Here is a 16,686-nt window from a genome sequence, read left to right as displayed (position 1 = left end):
GGCCGCGGCCCGTGGGAGGGGAGGGGGAGGGGGCGGGGCAGGGCCGGGGCCGCGGGCGAGTGTCGGCTTGCTCCGCGCCTGAGGTCTCCGAGATAAACAAAGGCCATGCTCTTTCTTTCGCAGCCCTGTCCGAGGATGTTTGGCTCCCCAGTCAGAGGCTGCCCATGCGTCTTGCACGCGTGGGGGATAATGTCAGAAAGACCCGAATGCCGTGTGGAGCTGGGGGAGTGGCCTGGCTAGGAGCGGGGCTTGCCCTCCACCTCGCGGCCGCCGTCATGACTGACCGCTGGGGGTTCTCTCTGCACTGCGACCCTAGGCCTTGGAGCGGTGACTGAGTGCAAATGAAAGTCCCACAGGGTTAAGATGCTGGCAAAATGAGAGGCCCATGAAGTAGTAGTACTCATGAGCTGTCCTTTAACATTCTCAAGGTAGATTTCAAAAAAAAAAAAAAAATGGGATTAGAACATTCTGGGTTGTCATATTTACAACAGAAGAATATGCATGTGGGCACAAGTGTATTGAAAGATTGGCTGACATCTTCAAGTTTGTAAAAAAAATTTATTTTGAGATGGAATTTTGCTCTTGTTGCCCAGGTATAATGGCATGATCTCAGTTCACTGCAACCTCCACCTCCAGGGTTCAAGCGATTCTCCTGCCTCAGCCTCCCGAGTAGCTGGGACTACAGGCGCGTGCCACCACGCCTGGCTAATTTTCTATTTTTAGTAGAGACAGGGTTTCTGTATGTTAGTTAGGCTGGTCTCAAACTCCCGACCTCAGGTGATTCCCCGCCTCCCACCCCTTGGCCTCCCAAAGTGCTGGGATTACAGGCATGAGCCACCACGCCCAGCCCAAGTTTGTACATAATTTTAAAGTAACTTAATTTTCCGTACTTGTCAGTGGGATTGTGCAATACAGGAGTTATTCCAAGACCCCCTGAACTTGAGGATGTGTAGCCTCGTGGGCAGTGTGCCTGCAGAAGGCCTGATGCAGACCTTTGAGGGGACCTATTCTCTGTTCCAGCAGCCCCATCTCTGGGGTGTGTTTGGCTGGGGCACAGCCAGGGTCCGGAATCCTATGGGATGTCAGTAATGCCTCTGGTCGCACTTTTTAGATTAATCCGCATGTGAACAGTCCCTACATCTCATACCCTTCTCACTTTTCACCTGAGAGATGACTCAGGACCCAGTGGGCTGACAGCATTAGGCTGAACCCATACATTTGGGTGGGTCATACTTTGGGTGCCTGGTTAACCTACCAGTTAACCCTGTCACATGCCATATTGTTGCTTTTGAACCTGTATATATGCCTTAGCAGCCTGTGAGTAAAACACGCTTTAGATGTTTGGGTTGACTAAACATTTATACCCAGGTGGTCAGCTGGATATGTTCTTGGCAGTGTTTTGGAAGTCAGAGTGCTTGGTAAATGGAAGGCATTTGGCTTATTTATAGATTGATAGATTTTGGCAAAAGTTTTAACTCCACAGTCTGAGTTACACTGCAAAGCCAGTCCATTAACCACTCTTAGGCAGGCATCAAAAAGAAGTATTTTAGGCTGGGCGCAGTGGCTCATACCTGTAATCCCAGCACTTTGGGAGGCCAAGGTTGGCGGATCACTTGGGGTCAGTAGTTTAATACCAGCCTGGCTAACATGGCAAAACTCCTTCTCTACTAAAAATACAAAAATTAGCCGGGTATGGTGGCCGTCACCTGTGATCCCAGCTACTCAGGAGGCTAAGGCATCCTGAGAGGTACAGATTGCAGTGAGTCAAGGTCACACCACTGCACTCCTCTGAGACCTTGTCAGAACAACTTTGTGCTTTCCAAAGATAGATTCAGACAAATTCTGGTGTGGTTGTTACCAAGTCGTTCACAAAGGTGGAAGGTGGCAGGCTGTCTGCTCACTCATGGTTGCACCCTCAGGCCTCACCTCATGCTGGGCATGCAGTCACGCTGGAAACCATTAGGGTAGGGATTTCCGGTGACTGTGGCTCTGGCGCCCTGGGGTTGGAGCCTTCAGACAACCATCCATCAGGGTACATGTCCAGTTACTTGAGTGGGGTTGGGCACAGCTGATTTGTTTTTTTTCCATCAGCATTGGCTCCTGGCCTACATTTCAGTCCTTTCAGACGACCCCCCTGAGGAAATGAAAAGTGAAGTGGTCATGTAACCCGGAGTAAGGCAGGCTGGAGGAAGTGTGGGTCTGCGCAGAGCAGCAGTTAGAGTCAAGATGGCTGATCTGAAGACCGTGAAATCATCTCCACCATAGTTGGTTTGGGCAACCTGTTAGACACGAATCGAGGGACTGGACCTGTGTGTGTTGTGTGTATTCTCATATGAGCATAGTTAAAACCATTCCTGCTGCTGTCACTTTGGTATTCCTTCAGGTGGGCTTCACCTTGCTCTGAGCCTGGCTTTTGGGTTTTTGTTTTCCATCTGGCACTTCCTTTGCTTTCAGGTGTTTGAGACCTGGAGGAGAGGAAGGCTATGTTTCATTGCAGTGCTTGTAGGCTAGAAGCATGGTGTTGGCCTGCCTGTCCCCATCCTGCTGTGGCATTTGGGGGGCTGAACTGCAGTGCAGGGCCCTGCCAGGTTGTTGGATTCCAAAACGGCCCCTTCAAAGGAGGCAGTATTTTGAGGCTATTTCTTGAATGCCCAGGCTTTGGAAGGTGGGACCTCAAAAAAACAATCTCAGTCCTCAGTCTGAGCTTGCCAGATCCAGAAGATTCTTTGGGAGAGTAGGCTGGGGCACAGCCCACAAAAGCTGTGGAGTGCATGCCTTGGCAGTCTGTCGCGTGACCTGGCCCCAGCTCTATGCCGCCCTCCACATTTGTGTCCATGTGGTGTGGCCATAAACCAGAGGTCTTTTCACTTTTGCTGGCAGAGTATGACTTAAACTTGATAACATTTGAAAACAGCCAGCGTCCTTAATATGGACCAGGAGTTCCAGCCCTAGTACCACAGGGGTGTCTGGGGGAAGGAGAGTGTTTGGCTGGGCCAGGCTAGAGGCAGAGGCCTGCTGTGTTTACCGGTGCCTCCAGGGGCCCGTGCCTAAGAGGCACTGAGAGCCCAGCTGGTCTGGCCTCTGTTCTCGACTATAGTGTGTTCTGGAGGTTAGTGGCAGGACTGGATTACTCGGCTGGTGGGCTGGACAGATGCATTTGTACTTCACCCCATCACACCGTTAGCTTTTCAGGGTCTCCGTTAGCACCTGTTATCTGGATATCTGGACTGGCTTCATAATGCACATGAGCATCTTTTGGGTGCTAACTGCTTCATCTCTGAAGTTCTCATTTTTCCCTCACTGACTGATTCTTGAGGGGCACGCTGCAGGGTACCTGGCATGGAGTAGGGCCCCAGGATGCTGACCAGCTGTGAGAGGAGAGCGGTCACCTGCTCTTGCTCTGGCTTGCAGGGTCTCCTCACTACAGTGCTGAGGCCTGGCCTCTGTTTACCTTGGAGTCTATGTTGAACTCAAGCATCTGTAATGAGAAGTCGTGGTACTGCTAACTGTTGCCCTGCCTTGCAAAGTGACCTTTGTCCTGCTGCTCAAGGTGTCTTCCTGTTTTTCTGTTAACAAAGCAATCCTTAATGGGAGTTGCCAGGGTCCAGGCTGGTAGTTCAGAATTACACTCCTGTGCTAGGACAGGGTCACACTCTGGTTAGGTTCACTTAATTCACCATCTGCTTTTTTTTTTTTGAGACAGAATCTTACTTCGTTACCCAGGCTGGAGTGTAGTGGTGCGATCTTAGCTCACTGCAACCTCCACCTCCAGGGTTCAAGTGGTTCTCCTGCCTCAGCCTCCTGAGTAGCTGGAATTACAGGTGCATGCCACCATGCCTGGGTAATTTTTGTATTTTTAGTAGAGATGGGGTTTACCATGTTGGTCAGGCTGGTCTCGAACTCCTGACCTCATGATTTGCCCACCTCGGCCTCCCAAAGTGCTGGGATTACATGTGTGAGCCACTGTGCCCGGCCACTATCTGCTTTTTTTTTAAGACAAAGTATCATTCTGTCTCTCAGGCTGGAGTGCAATGGTGCGATCTCGGCTCAGGCTCACCGCAATCTCTACCTCCTGGATTCAAGCAATATTTCTGCCTCAGCCTTCTGAGTACATAAGGTTACAAGCTCACACCACCAAGCCTGGTTAATTTTTTGGTATTTGTAGTAGAGGTGGGGTTTTACCATGTTGGCCAGGCTGGTGTCGAATGCCTGACCTCAAATGATCCGTCAGCCTCAGCCTCCCAAAGTGCTGGGATTACAGGCTTGAACCACCATACCCAGCTGCCATTGGCTTTTGGCTGCTGAACTTGAGGGATGTAATTTGGCTTTCCTAGGGCTTAACTGATACCCAAACATGGACTGAGGAAAGCCCTATCTGCAGCAGACCAGGATTATTGAGCTGTGGGGAAGAGTTGAGGTTATTTGGTTGATAGAATGTCCTTTGTATAAACAGACACCCTGGTGATCTGCATGTTACCAGGTTTTGGTTTGTTCTGAATCTGAGACCCGGGGTCCAGGTTCTTTCAAAATTTTCATTCCCCTTGTAGTAGTACTTCTCAGACTTAACCTGTTGGCCAAGGACCAGGCTTGTAATTTTTAATCGTTTGCACACCAAAACTTGTCTGTAATAAGGTCAAAATGCTGCAGCAATGCCAGATAGCCGTCACAGCTACTCAGCACCTCCCTGCTGCCTTATGGACTGATGGCAGCTGAGGACCTGACTTTGAGCAACACGACTGGTAGAGTGTGGGGGTGCCTCTGGTGGGGGAGGTGGGACAGGGCTGCAGGCCAGGAGGTCTGAACAGTGCTCAGCGACCTTGAGGCAGGTGGTACCCATGGGAATGGACAGACCTTGATGCTCTGCTGCCTAATGCTTCTGCCCAGCAGGTGACCCTAGAGTCTGGAGGCCCCAGAGTGTTGCTGCCCTCACATCTGTGTACAGGGCCTGTATCCAGCTGCTCCCCTCTAGAGATTCAGGGTGACCTTGGTGTCTGGTTCCATAGGAGGGCTGGCTCTGTGTGTTTGCACAGTGAGTGGTCCTGGCTTCGTGATAGAATGTGATTCGTGTTATGTGCCAGAGTGGCTGGTGACTGCTTGCCCCAAGACAGTAAATGTAGTGGGTGTGACTGGCAGGCATTAGCCCTGTCAGCTACGGAGAAGTGGAGTGAGAGATGCTAGTCAGCAGACTCTGTGGCCCCAAGCCATTGGCCCCAGGCTGTCGGGTCACTGGGCTGCCAGCTGGTGAGGCTGGCACTGCTCTCCAAAACTGTGCTGTGCCTGCTTGGGGGTGCAAGGAGCTGCTGACATAACTACATGGGATGAGTCACCTTCCCTCCCAGCTGGCGAGTTGAGTTCAGAGTCCAGGTCCTGAAAGGAACTCAGAGTTCATTTTTCCTTTGCACAGTACATTATTTGATGAAGTCATTTCTCTTGTAATTGGGTAGACTGTCCCAGCTGTAGGTAGGAAGAACAAAATTTGTTACCTCTTTCTTTCAAGTGCCCTGAAGAGTCTCTTGATGGTGACATTCTTAAATCTAAGATGGTCATTGGTGGCGACCAGTTGGTGGTGATTCCTATGGAACGAAGCAGTGGTGATGGGTTTTGGGCCCAGGTAGAAGTGGCACGTCTCATGTCGCCATCTGGGCAGGCTAGGGGGTTCTTGGGTGTTCAGTGGATGTGTGTGGGTATCAGCACGCTGCTCTGGTGCTTACTGGACCTTACCCTGCCTTTCATCAGGTAATCTCAAAGAGCTATATGAGAAACTCTTAACTCATCTCTACAACTCTCATGAAGCAGACACTAGAGCTCACCACTGATCTCTGTTGACAAGAGAAACTGAGTCACTAATGACTAGCCAGGTTGCTTTGCCCAGCACAGTGTCCCAGGGCTCTGTCTGGGCTGCTGGAGCTGGTGTGAATTCCTTTGCATATAGCCACACTGTTGGGAAGGATTCCAGTGTCTTACACTCTGAAGGGACCTGTGAGGTGAGTGGAGAGCTGGGTATGTGCTGTATGTGGAGTTTTTTTCTCTTCTCTTTGATTACAGCTCCTTGGATGCCTCATGCAGTGGATGGGGGCGGGGGTAAGGCTTTGGGCCAGATTCAAACTCAGGAGTGTCTGTGGGTGAATCTGAGAGGGAAGGTGGTTGTCAGAGTTGTTGTTTATTGGGGTAAAGCAGGGATGAACATTTCTAGATAAGTGTAATTTTGCCTCCAAACTCATAGGCCAGTCTTCATGGTATTAGATATGTCATTGGTTTTAGCCACAAACAAAAGATGTGTGATCCGTGTGTGCTGATAGATAGTGCATTTAGGGCTTTGAAAACAGGCAATTCTTCTGGCTTCGCGTCCCCAGGAAGGGAGAAGGGCCTTCCTCTGCCTGGTGGAGGGTGTTTGCCTGCAGTGGGTTGACTGGAGATGACTCCCGCTGCCTGCAGTACTAGGACTGTGGCTGTAAGGTAAAAACCCAGCCCTTACTCAGAGGGAAACTCAAACCACCCCCAGAGACCTATCAAGGCAGTGTGGAGAAAAGGGAGCAGCACCCTGGAGCTCCACTCCAGTCTGGGGTGGGTGAGTGCAGGGGCTCTTGGGCAGGGCTGATGGAGGATGCACACCAGAGGGGCCACTATTTAAGAGGGAGCTGCAGCACCTTGAGACTGGCAGGCAGGCAATGGAAGCAGCGCAGACTTTCTGTGCAGTTCAGATTCTTCCTGTTGTAAAAGTGGAAACAAGGATAACTTTCCCCAGAGATGTATCAGCCGATGCTCCTACCTTACTATGCCAGAAAGGAGAAAGCAGCCATCACTTGGTCCTTCTTGGAACACTTGTCATTGGAACATAATGCTTGTCATTTCTCTGGCATGTTGGGTTATTTGGTGGACACCAGATAATTCCTGTTTGTGGTTTTCTTTCTTTACCAAGGTACGGACATTGCTGCAGGAGAAGAAGTTGCCATCAAGCTTGAATGTGTCAAAACCAAACACCCTCAGCTCCACATTGAGAGCAAAATATACAAGATGATGCAGGGAGGAGGTAGGTCCTTTACCAGTCACATAGGAACACCAGGGTTCTGTTTGATAAGGGAGAACAGCAACTCAGCATTGCTTTTGCCCAAAACTGGTTCTGGGCAAAAGGGAGGGAGATGTTCACACCCTGACCAACTGGTCACAGCTTCCTTCAGGGACTCTTGGATCCAGAGGCCCTCCCTCAACACAAAGAAACATCTTATGGGCTAGGCACGGTGGCTCACGCCTGTAATCCCAGCACTTTGGGAGGCTGAGGCGGGTGGGTCATTTGAGGTCAGGAGTTCCAGACTAGCCTGGTCAGCATAGTGAAACCCTGTCTCTACTAAAAATACAAAAATTAGCCGGGTGTGGTGGTGCTTGCTGTAATAGTAATCCCAGCTATTCAAGAGGCTGAGGCAGGAGAATCATTTGAGCCTGGGGGGCAGAGGTTGCGGTGAGCCGAGATCGTGCCCCTGCACTCCAGTCTGGGCGACAGAGTAAGACCCTGTCTCAAAAAAAAAATCTTATACTATTATTTAAACTGCCTTCCTTGTCTTCGTATTGGCTCGTGGTGTCTGAAATCAAGAGTTTGTTTGAATTTTAACACGTGCTCCTGATGGTGTTGTGTGCCCCTCAGCGGTCATGGGGCTGTGCTGGTGGCACGTGTGGTGCACACTGGGGCCTTGCTGATGTGTGATCCCTGGGTAAGGCCTCTGGTCGTTGGCATGCTTTGCTTATAGCTTGGGGGAGTCCCTTCACACCCTGGGCTTATTATCCTGAGCAAAACAAGGGTTTGAACTTGGCCACCATTCTGACCTCTTTCAGCTTAGTTACTGTCCCATTTCTTTGAGCCTTCAGCCCAGCACCTTAGGTACTTGGTGTGCCACGGTGGGCCAGGCGTGGAGACAGAGTGCTCCCGTCCTCACCTCAGAGTTCAACTCACAAGTTGCCTGGACTTTAAGATAATTCAGCTGATAGAGCAGGAGGTCATTCCACGTGGGGATTTCAGAGCCGTGAAGCATGTGTCTCAGCAGCAGGGCTACGGTCTGCCAGGAGCCCTCTTTGGGAACAGGGCTTTTTCTCTGAAGAGTGGCTGTGCCACGTCTGTGGAGCCCTCCCAGTCACAAGCCTCCATGGCATGTGTGTAGGTGGGTTGGGTGAGCCCTCTTGGGCAGTCAGCCATAGGAAAACCTGTTGAGGGCCTCTGTTAGCCCTTTTGTCATGGGAAAGGGTGGACTGTTGATTTGATTTTTTTGACATCTTTTCTGAACTCAAGCGACATAATCTGTGCTACTACCGGAAACTGACATGTCTAGGTTTATGTGACACAAAATGTCTTTGGTGGCAGGTACCTGTGGTCCTGGGGAACCCGTTATAGAGAGGGATGTCCAGTGTGTCCCATCCTGGGCCTCCCACTTCTCTGGGACCAGAGAAGACCACAGAAATGAAAAATCCCATCACCAACCCAAAGAAAGGCCAGCAGAGACCTGTCCTGGGAGCCTGTCATCTGGCGGCCCTTCTTCCCAAGGGCGGACCTGTTTCTCAAGGGCTGGGGCCTGCATTGGCTTGGAGTGGTCCAGGATGTGGCCTTGGCCTGCAGGAGCCTCATGCTGGGGTCGAGTAGAACCTTAAGTTTTTACGAGAGACATCTTCAGGGGAACTTGCAAGTCGGGTGCACAGGGCAAAGGGTAGAAAACCAGTCCTTAAAAGCCCAGGATGGGCACTGGGTAAGTAGGCCAATCCTGAACCGGAAAGAATCTATGTGGTTCAGAACGGGAGTTCTCCACCCGGCACTGGTGTCATTGGTAGTGATGTGTTCTCTGCGCGGTAGATGTTAGCAGCACCCCTGCCCCCAGTTGTGATTCTCAAAATTTTCTTCAGACAGTGCTGAAGGCCCCTGGCAGGCAAAGTTGCTTCCCCTGTGGCCTCTGGCTTAAGAGAGTAAAGAAGCCTATACCTACCTGTTTCTGCCCATGTACCTTCTCTAGAATCCTGGAAACTAAACAGGATTTCAGAAATGGACTTTCTCCCATTCAGGGTTCAAACGCACCGCCATGTCTCTGACCATTCCAAAACGTAGGTCAGATCTTCTGTGTTAAATGCATGCCTGGTGGATGCTGTAAAGATTTTTTTTTTGTAAGATGGAGTCTTACTCTGTTGCCGAGGCTGGAGTGCAGTGGCACGATTTTGGCCCACTGTAACCTCCGGTTCAGGCAATTCTCCTGCCTCAGCCTCTGGAGTAGCTGGGATTATAGGCGTGACCCACCACGCCTGGGTAATTTTTAGTAGAGACGGGGTTTCACCATGTTGGCCAGGCTGGTCTTGAACTACTGACCTCAGACGATCTGCCCACCTCGGCCTCCCAAAGTGCTGGGATTATAGGCCTGAGCCACTGCGCCCGGCTGGATACTGTAAAGATCTAAAGAGCTGCATTTTAGAAAACAAATTCTGTCCAGGAAGGCAGAACCTAGTTCTGGTGGTGGTTTTTGAGTTCATTTTGAGACTAAATGGGGGAGTTGACAAATAATGGGAAGGAATCACTTCACCCAGAAACCTCCAGATCTTGCTGCCGCCCAGCCTTGGGCGGTGTCTGTGGTAGGTGACACAGATTGTCCTGCTGTCTCTGAAAGGGGCAGCAAGCACCACTCATTGTGGATTTCCTTCCTTTCATATGAGAGTCAAGCGATGGTGCCAGGTTCTGATCTTGCTTCCATTTGCCTGATGAGGGCTGCCTTCCAGGAGAAAGCTCCATGCCAAGTGCATTCTGTTCTCTGCAGCTTGGAAGGAGTGAACATTAAAAACCTATCAGTCACTGCCCACAGCAGCCCTGGGCAGTGGGTACTGAGCTCTTCAGCCTCATGTTGCAAATGAGGAAACTTGAGTGTAGAAGGCTGTATAACTTCACAGAGAACACAGACTTGAACTTGAGCGTTTTAGCCCCCCCAGGCTACTGCTGCAAGCAGCTGTCTGCTCCCAGAGAAGGAAATAGCGGCCATGCTACATGGCCTTCAGCCGTCAGTAGTGTGCCCTAGATGCTTCCACTCGTCCAGAATCTGACTGGGACAATAGATTCAATACCTAAAATAGCAGAAACAGACTAAACTTAGCTATGTTGGTGGTAGACTTGGATAGACACCTAGTTTTTACCAGAATTGGACTGGCGGGCAAAACCCAGGGACTGTCGTAACTGCTCTTCCCAATCCTAATATCCCCTAAAGGCAGCTTTAGACCACCCCCTCCTTGGGTCACCCCTCAGCAGAGGACATTTACTTAGTTCACAGCTGTTTGTCATCCTACAAGAAACTTTTTCAAAATCCAAATAATGAAATTATCTAGAAACATTTTACAGGTTTGTTTTTTTTTTTTTTGAGATGGAGTTTTGCTCTTGTTACCCAGGATGGAGTGCAATGGCACCATCTCGGCTCACCGCAACCTCCACCTCCTGGGTTCAGGCAATTCTCCTGCCTCAGCCTCCTGAGTAGCTGGGATTACAGGCACGCGCCGCCATGCCCAGCTAATTTTTTGTATTTTTACTAGAGACAGGGTTTCACCATGTTGACCAGGATGGTCTTGATCTCTTAACCTCGTGATCCACCCGCCTCAGCTCCCAAAGTGCTGGGATTACAGGCGTGAGCCACCGTGCCCGGCCTTGCAGTTTTATACATAATCATTTTAGGGTTGAATTGCTAAAAACTTCATAAAATTTTCTATTTGCATTAATACCCAGTTCCCACTTTTTTTTTTTTTGAAATGGAATCTTGGTCTGTTACCCAGTCTGGAGTGCAGTGGCGCGATGTTGGCTCACTGCAACCTTTGCCTCCCAGGTTCAAGCAATTCTCCTCTTAGCCTCCCAAGTAGCTGGGATTACAGGCGCCCATACCATGCCCAACTAATTTTCTGTATGTTTGTAGAGACAGGGTTTCACGGTGTTGCCCAGGTTGGTCTCTAACTCAGGCAGTCCAACCGCCTCGGCCCCTCAAAGTACTGGAATTATAGGCGTGAGCCACCACGCCTGGTCCCACATGTATATTGAAACTTGACAGGTCAGAATGGAGCATGTCTTCGTGTATCTGGCCTTGTCCCGCAGTGTTTTATTCCCACACATTGGTCTAGCTGTCTTTGGGCACCATGAGGGGAAAGCGTCAAGTGTTCAGACTATACATAAGCGGCAGGAGTGGCCGCTTCCCATGTGACGGCGCCTGACCAGGGCATCAGGGTGTCCCCGAATGACTGGCACACTTGGGTGTGGGCAGCTTTGGGTCTTTGTTTTCAAACCCATTGGCTTCACTTGTTCCTGCAAAAACACCAGTAGCAGCAAGTCCACTGAGAGCCAAGAGCATGTTGCTTTTATTGTGTTTCATCTGTTCGCTAATGCCATGGATGATGGGGCACATTGTTACTCATAGCTAACAAGAGAGATACCATTCTGCTGAGATGTTTTGGGGGAAAAAATAAATGGGCCAGGTGCAGTGGCTTATACCTGTAGTCTCAGCTACTCAGAAGGCTGAGGTAGAAGGATGGCTTGGGCTCAGGAGGTTAAGGCTGCAGGGAGCTGTAATGGCGCCAGTGCCTTCCAGCATGGGTGACAGAGCAGGATCCCTGTTAAAAAAAAAAGAGAGAAAGAAAGATGGTGTCATTAAATACACCTTCAGTTACAGATGGATTGTGAGTCTATGCCACATGTCTTTTGAGTACATGAAAGTTTTAGTGTTACGTGATGCAGTCTGTATTCTGTAACTTCTTTTGACCCAGAGTATTCCTGAGATTCTTCCCCACAGATTGCAGCTGTAGGTAGTTGATTTTCATTGTTTGATCATCTACATAGCTCTATAAAGTAGCTTCCTCTTATGCATTGTGTTGAGCCCTGGGGAGTGTCTAGCATTTGCTCTTAGGGACAGTGCTTTTGTGCATATCCTGTCCATGTGTCTGGGGCACATGTGCGAGCACCTATATCTGAAGGTGCAGTGGCTGCTTCTTGGCGCATGCAAGTGTCCAGTTCTGCAAGATAATGCAGGAGTCCGCATATTGATACATATCTATTTTTCTGAGGTGGTTGTACAGATTTCCATTTTCCCCTGCAGCACAGCAGAGTTTTGTGTCACCCACATCACCCTCAGCCTCACAACGCTGTTCTCAGCAGGGCAGGGGAATGATGAAAAAGGCAGAAATAAAAGTGCTATTACTGGTGGCAGGCGGTGGTGGCGGCGGCCAGGGAGGCTGCAGTGCAGTCACTGCTAGCCGAGCCGATTGCCATCCGGCCCAGGTCTGATGTGCGGGCCCGGCGGTGCCGCAGCCCATGGAGCTCGAGAACATCGTCGCGAACACGGTGCTACTCAAGGCCCAGGAAGGTAGCAATGGGAATCACAAAGGCAAAAGCAAGAAATGGCGGCAGATTCTCCAGTTCCCCCACATCAGCCAGTGTGAAGAGCTGCGGCTCAGCCTTGAGTGTGACTACCACAGCAGGTGCAAGTGGCAGCCCATCAGGCGCCTGCTCTTTCGAGAGTTCTGTGCCACGAGGCTGGAGCTGAGCTACTGCATCACCTTCCTGGATGGGGTGGCCGAGTATGAAGTGACCCCAGATGAGAAGCGGAAGGCATGTGGGCAGCAGCTGATGCAGAATTTTCTGAGCCACATGGGCCCTGACCTCATCCCTGAGGTCCCCCAGCAGCTGGTGATGAACTGTGCCCACCACTTGACTGGTGGGTGCTAGGCTGCCTCCTGTACGAAATGATCACAGGCCAGTCACCCTTCCATCAGAGGAAGAAGATCAAGCGGGAGGAGGTGGAGCGGCTGGTGAAGGAGGTGCCCGAGGAGCATTCAGAGCGCTTTTTCCCACAGGCCCGCTCGCTCTGCTCCCAGCTCCTCTGCAAGGATCCCGCCGAACATCTAGGGTGTCGTGGGGGCAGTGCCCGTGAGGTGAAGGAGCACCCCCTCTTTAAGAAGCTGAACTTTGAGCAGCTGGGAGCCGGCATGCTGGAGCCACCCTTCAAGCCTGATCCCCGGGCCATTTACTGCAAGGATGTTCTGGACATTGAGCAGTTCTCCACTGACCAGGACTTCTACCAGAAGTTTGCCACAGGCAGTGTGCCCATCCCCTGGCAGAATGAGCAGATGGTGGAGACAGAGTCTTCCCGGAACTGAATGTCTTTGGGCTGGATGGCTCAGTTCCCCCAGACCTTGACTGGAAGGGCCAGTCACCTGCACCCCCTAAAAAGGGACTGTTGCAAAGACTCTTCAGCGACAGTGAGGAAGAGCTCCCCACCCGCCTGTAGCCCTGAGCCTGAGGCCCCCACCGGCAGTTGGTGTTAGCAGCTACTCCAAACGCTGTTCACAGTTTTGCACAGTTGTCTTCCCCATTGTCCACTCAAGTCGTGGCCTGGGGAACACAGACGGAACTGTTGCCAGCGTCCTCCGCCCCTCAGCCCCTGGCCTGGCTGAGTGGCAAGGCCTGGGCTGTCCCTGGGACAAAGGTGCGTCCCTTCGGCTCTTCTCCATGAGGCCTGGGGCTTTCTGTATTTATACGAATATATATAGCGACCAGAGTGTTCTTAATTCCCACCGCAGACCTGGCACCCCTGCCTTGGCTCCTGAGGACAGCCAGCCCTGGCTGGGATAGTGGGAGCTGGCAGAGGAGCCACTGCCAAACTCAAGGCTCCTCCGGCCCAGTTTGGATGGCTAAGGGTGGTCACAGCCCTGAGCCCTCAGCAGTGTGCTGGGCTGCCCCCCTGTACCCCACCAACCTCTAAGTAAGACTCATGCCTGCCCCTGCTGCCCTGGGCTCAGGCTGCTACCCTGTGGGGCCCAAAGCTGTCCCTTCTCAGTACTTGTCAGAGCTGGATCTGGGGCCTCTGTATCCCCTAGGCCTGTGCCAAAGTGGCCAGAGATTGGGCTGGCTGTTGAGACCCATCAGTCCACTGCCCCAGCCGGCCCAGATAGGTCTGCTTCTGCCTTCCAGCTCCTAGGACCTGGTCCCCGATGCCGGGCCCTGTGTTGAAGACACCTCTTTCAGAAACGCCCAAGCCCAGCCCCTAGGAGGGGGCGGGGCATCCCTGGACAACCCTCTAACATTCCAGACTCCCCTCATAATAATAGAAACATGTGCCCAGCCAAAAAAAAGAAAATGGCATGTGATGTGATGTAATTTTCTACATGGGGATCTCAGAACAGATTAGAGAGTTTAGCAAGTTTAAGATCAGAATATTAAATCAATTCATTTTGTTAAACCAACAACAATTAGTTATAAAATTAGTTTGGAAAATACTGCTTACAGTAGCAAAAACATATCTAGGGATAAATTTTAAGACAGATGTATGTGCATAAAATGTGTAAACTTTATTGAAGAACATTTAAGGATGATTTGCCTAATTCTCCTCCATGTTGAGAGAAGGAAAGATGCCAGGTGTCAGGTTTCCCAAAATTGTTCCTAACACTCAGTGTTCCCATCAAAATCCAGGCATTTCTCTAATATGACAAGGTAACTAGAATTCACTGAGGAGAGTGCAGGGCCAGGGTTAACTAAAACACTTTTGAAGAAGAGGCGCATTTGCCCTGCAAACACCAGAACTTACTATAAAACTGTCATGATGAAACTGTGTGTAGTTCTGACCACAAGAAGGGCTTAGAAAGAGTGACAGCCCAGAACACTGAGCATGCCTGGCCTTGAGGTTTTCAAAGTATCATTCTCTGTTAAGAGGAGCCCGAGATTGGGCCCAGTGGCTCATGCCTGTAATCCCAGCACTTTGGGAGGCTGAGGCAGGCAAATCAGGAGATCAAGACCAGCCTGGTCAACATGGTGAAACCCTGTCCCTACTGAAAATACAAGAATTAGCTGGGCGTGGTGGCGCTTGCTTGTAATCCCAGCTACTTGGGAGGCTGAGGCAGGAGAATTGCTTGAACCTGGCAGTTGGAGGTTGCAGTGAGCTGAGATCATGCCACTGTACTCCAGCCTGGCGACAGAGCAAGACTCCGTCTCAAAAGAGGAGCCCCAAGTGTTTGGAGAGAGAAGCAGCTGATTCTAGGGGTGTTGCAGAAAGAAGGAAGGCGAATCTGGAACACAAGGAATTACACCATATTGGAGTGGAGAATGGGAATTGGAGAATCCATAATGCTGCATATAGAGAGAAAATAATTGGCAAAGGTGTAATAAGGTTGAGTATGTGAAAGACCCAAAATCGGAAACTTTTTGAGTGCTAACATGCTCAACGGAAATGCTACTTGGAACGTTTTGTATTTTCAGATTAGAGAAGCTCAACTGTGAAGTATAATGCAGCTGTTGTTGGGAGAATCTGAGAGTAGATATGTATTTGCTTATGTATATCTGATACACATTTTCAGATTTATATATACAACTTTTAAAATATAAACATAGGTACAAGACCCAAATCAAACATAAACACACATGTATGTATATGCCTCATGCCTTTTTTTTTTTTCTTCAAATTTTTTGAGACAGGGTCTCATTCTGTCACCCAGGCTGGAGTGCAGTGATACAATCACGGCTCACTGCAGTCTCGACTTCCTGGGCCCAAGAGCTCCTCCCATCTCACCCTCCTGAGTAGCTGGGACTGTAGGCACACAGCACCATGCCTAGCTAATTTTTTTTAATTTTTTTTGTAGAGACAGGGGTTTTACTGTGTTTCTGGTCTCAACTGGGGCTCAGGTGATCCTCCCACTTCCACTTCCAACATGCTGGGATTATAGGCCTAAGTCTAGCCAGTTATAAAAGTTTTTGACGTAGACTGCAGTTGAAATCTGTAGTAACTTTCCTTGGCTTTCTCTGCTGGTGTGAACATTCTAGTCCATTTCAGTTAATGTCTTACTCCAGGTTTGTTCTGTACTTAGATGCTGGACATCGAGAATGTGGCATGTGCTGTGCACTCTATGTTCCACAGGCTGCTCCTCAGCCCCGTCTGGGATGAGGTTGGGCTGCATGGGTCTGTTCAATCTGGCGTTTGTGCTTATGCTTCCAACAGTGCACCAGGGTAGCCCAGGGCCCACTCTCCTGGCTCCTTCCTGCCTTTCAGGCATGCTGTCATTGGCCTGGGCCTGAGGTTCTGGAAACTGCCCTGTGACGTAGGAGGCTTTATGGTTTTTGTTTTTCCCTCAGTTACTTAAGGTTTTGAGAGCAAATAGGGCCCTAATACTGTTTTTGTTAGAAGTAACTTTTACACTTTTTTGGTTTTTTTTTGAGATGGAGTCTTACTCTTTTGCCCAAACTGGAGTGCAGTGGCACGATCTTGGCTCACTTCAACCTCTGCCTCCTGGGTTCAAGTGATTCTCCTGCCTCAGCCTCCTGAGTAGCTAGGATTACAGGTGCCTGCCATCATGCCAGGCTAATTTTTTTGTATTTTTAGTAGAGACAGGGTTTCACAATTTTGACCAATATGGTCTTGAACTCCTGACCTTGTGATCCGCCCACCTCAGCCCCCAAAGTGCTGGGATTAAAGGCGTGAGCCACTGCACCCGGCCCGTTAGCCTTTTAAGTGTTGGTTATGCCTTCAGCACTGATACTGTTCATCCATCTTTAAATTTTTCTTGTTGGATTTATTGTGTCTTTATTCTCACTTCCCTTGATTTGTAGATTTCAAGCCTGGGTTACTGTGTAAATCCTCAAGAAGTTTTCATTGCTTTTACTTTTCTCTTATCCAGTCAAATACTTCTACCAACATGAGAGTAGTTGAACAT

The 16,686-nt window shown here is 50.1% G+C and overlaps 1 protein-coding gene, 1 long non-coding RNA gene and 1 pseudogene across 10 annotated transcripts in view; all 3 read left to right on the top strand.

The window, feature by feature from the left end:
• The window catches only part of CSNK1D (casein kinase 1 delta), a 52,691-nt gene that overhangs the window by 20,931 nt on the left and 15,074 nt on the right, over positions 1–16,686 (top strand). For all 9 annotated transcript variants that reach the window (XM_035302217.3, XM_054256653.2, XM_008997956.5 and 6 more), the window contains one exon: positions 6,920–7,030. In XM_035302217.3, coding sequence (XP_035158108.1) covers positions 7,015–7,030 — 16 coding nt within the window. In that variant the 5' untranslated portion in view covers positions 6,920–7,014. The remainder of the gene's footprint in view (positions 1–6,919; positions 7,031–16,686) is intronic.
• LOC144582738 (uncharacterized) lies at positions 292–5,870 on the top strand. The gene is made up of 3 exons (XR_013536102.1): positions 292–428; positions 4,633–4,739; positions 5,737–5,870. It is a non-coding gene; the product is annotated as an uncharacterized LOC144582738 (long non-coding RNA).
• On the top strand, positions 12,161–13,410 carry LOC144582736 (G protein-coupled receptor kinase 6-like; annotated as a pseudogene).

The sequence above is a fragment of the Callithrix jacchus genome, chromosome 5 (assembly GCF_049354715.1).
Source record: "Callithrix jacchus isolate 240 chromosome 5, calJac240_pri, whole genome shotgun sequence".
NCBI lineage: Eukaryota > Metazoa > Chordata > Mammalia > Primates > Cebidae > Callithrix > Callithrix jacchus.
Note: the sequence above shows the minus strand (reverse complement) of the source record. Positions and strands in the feature narration are given on the sequence as shown.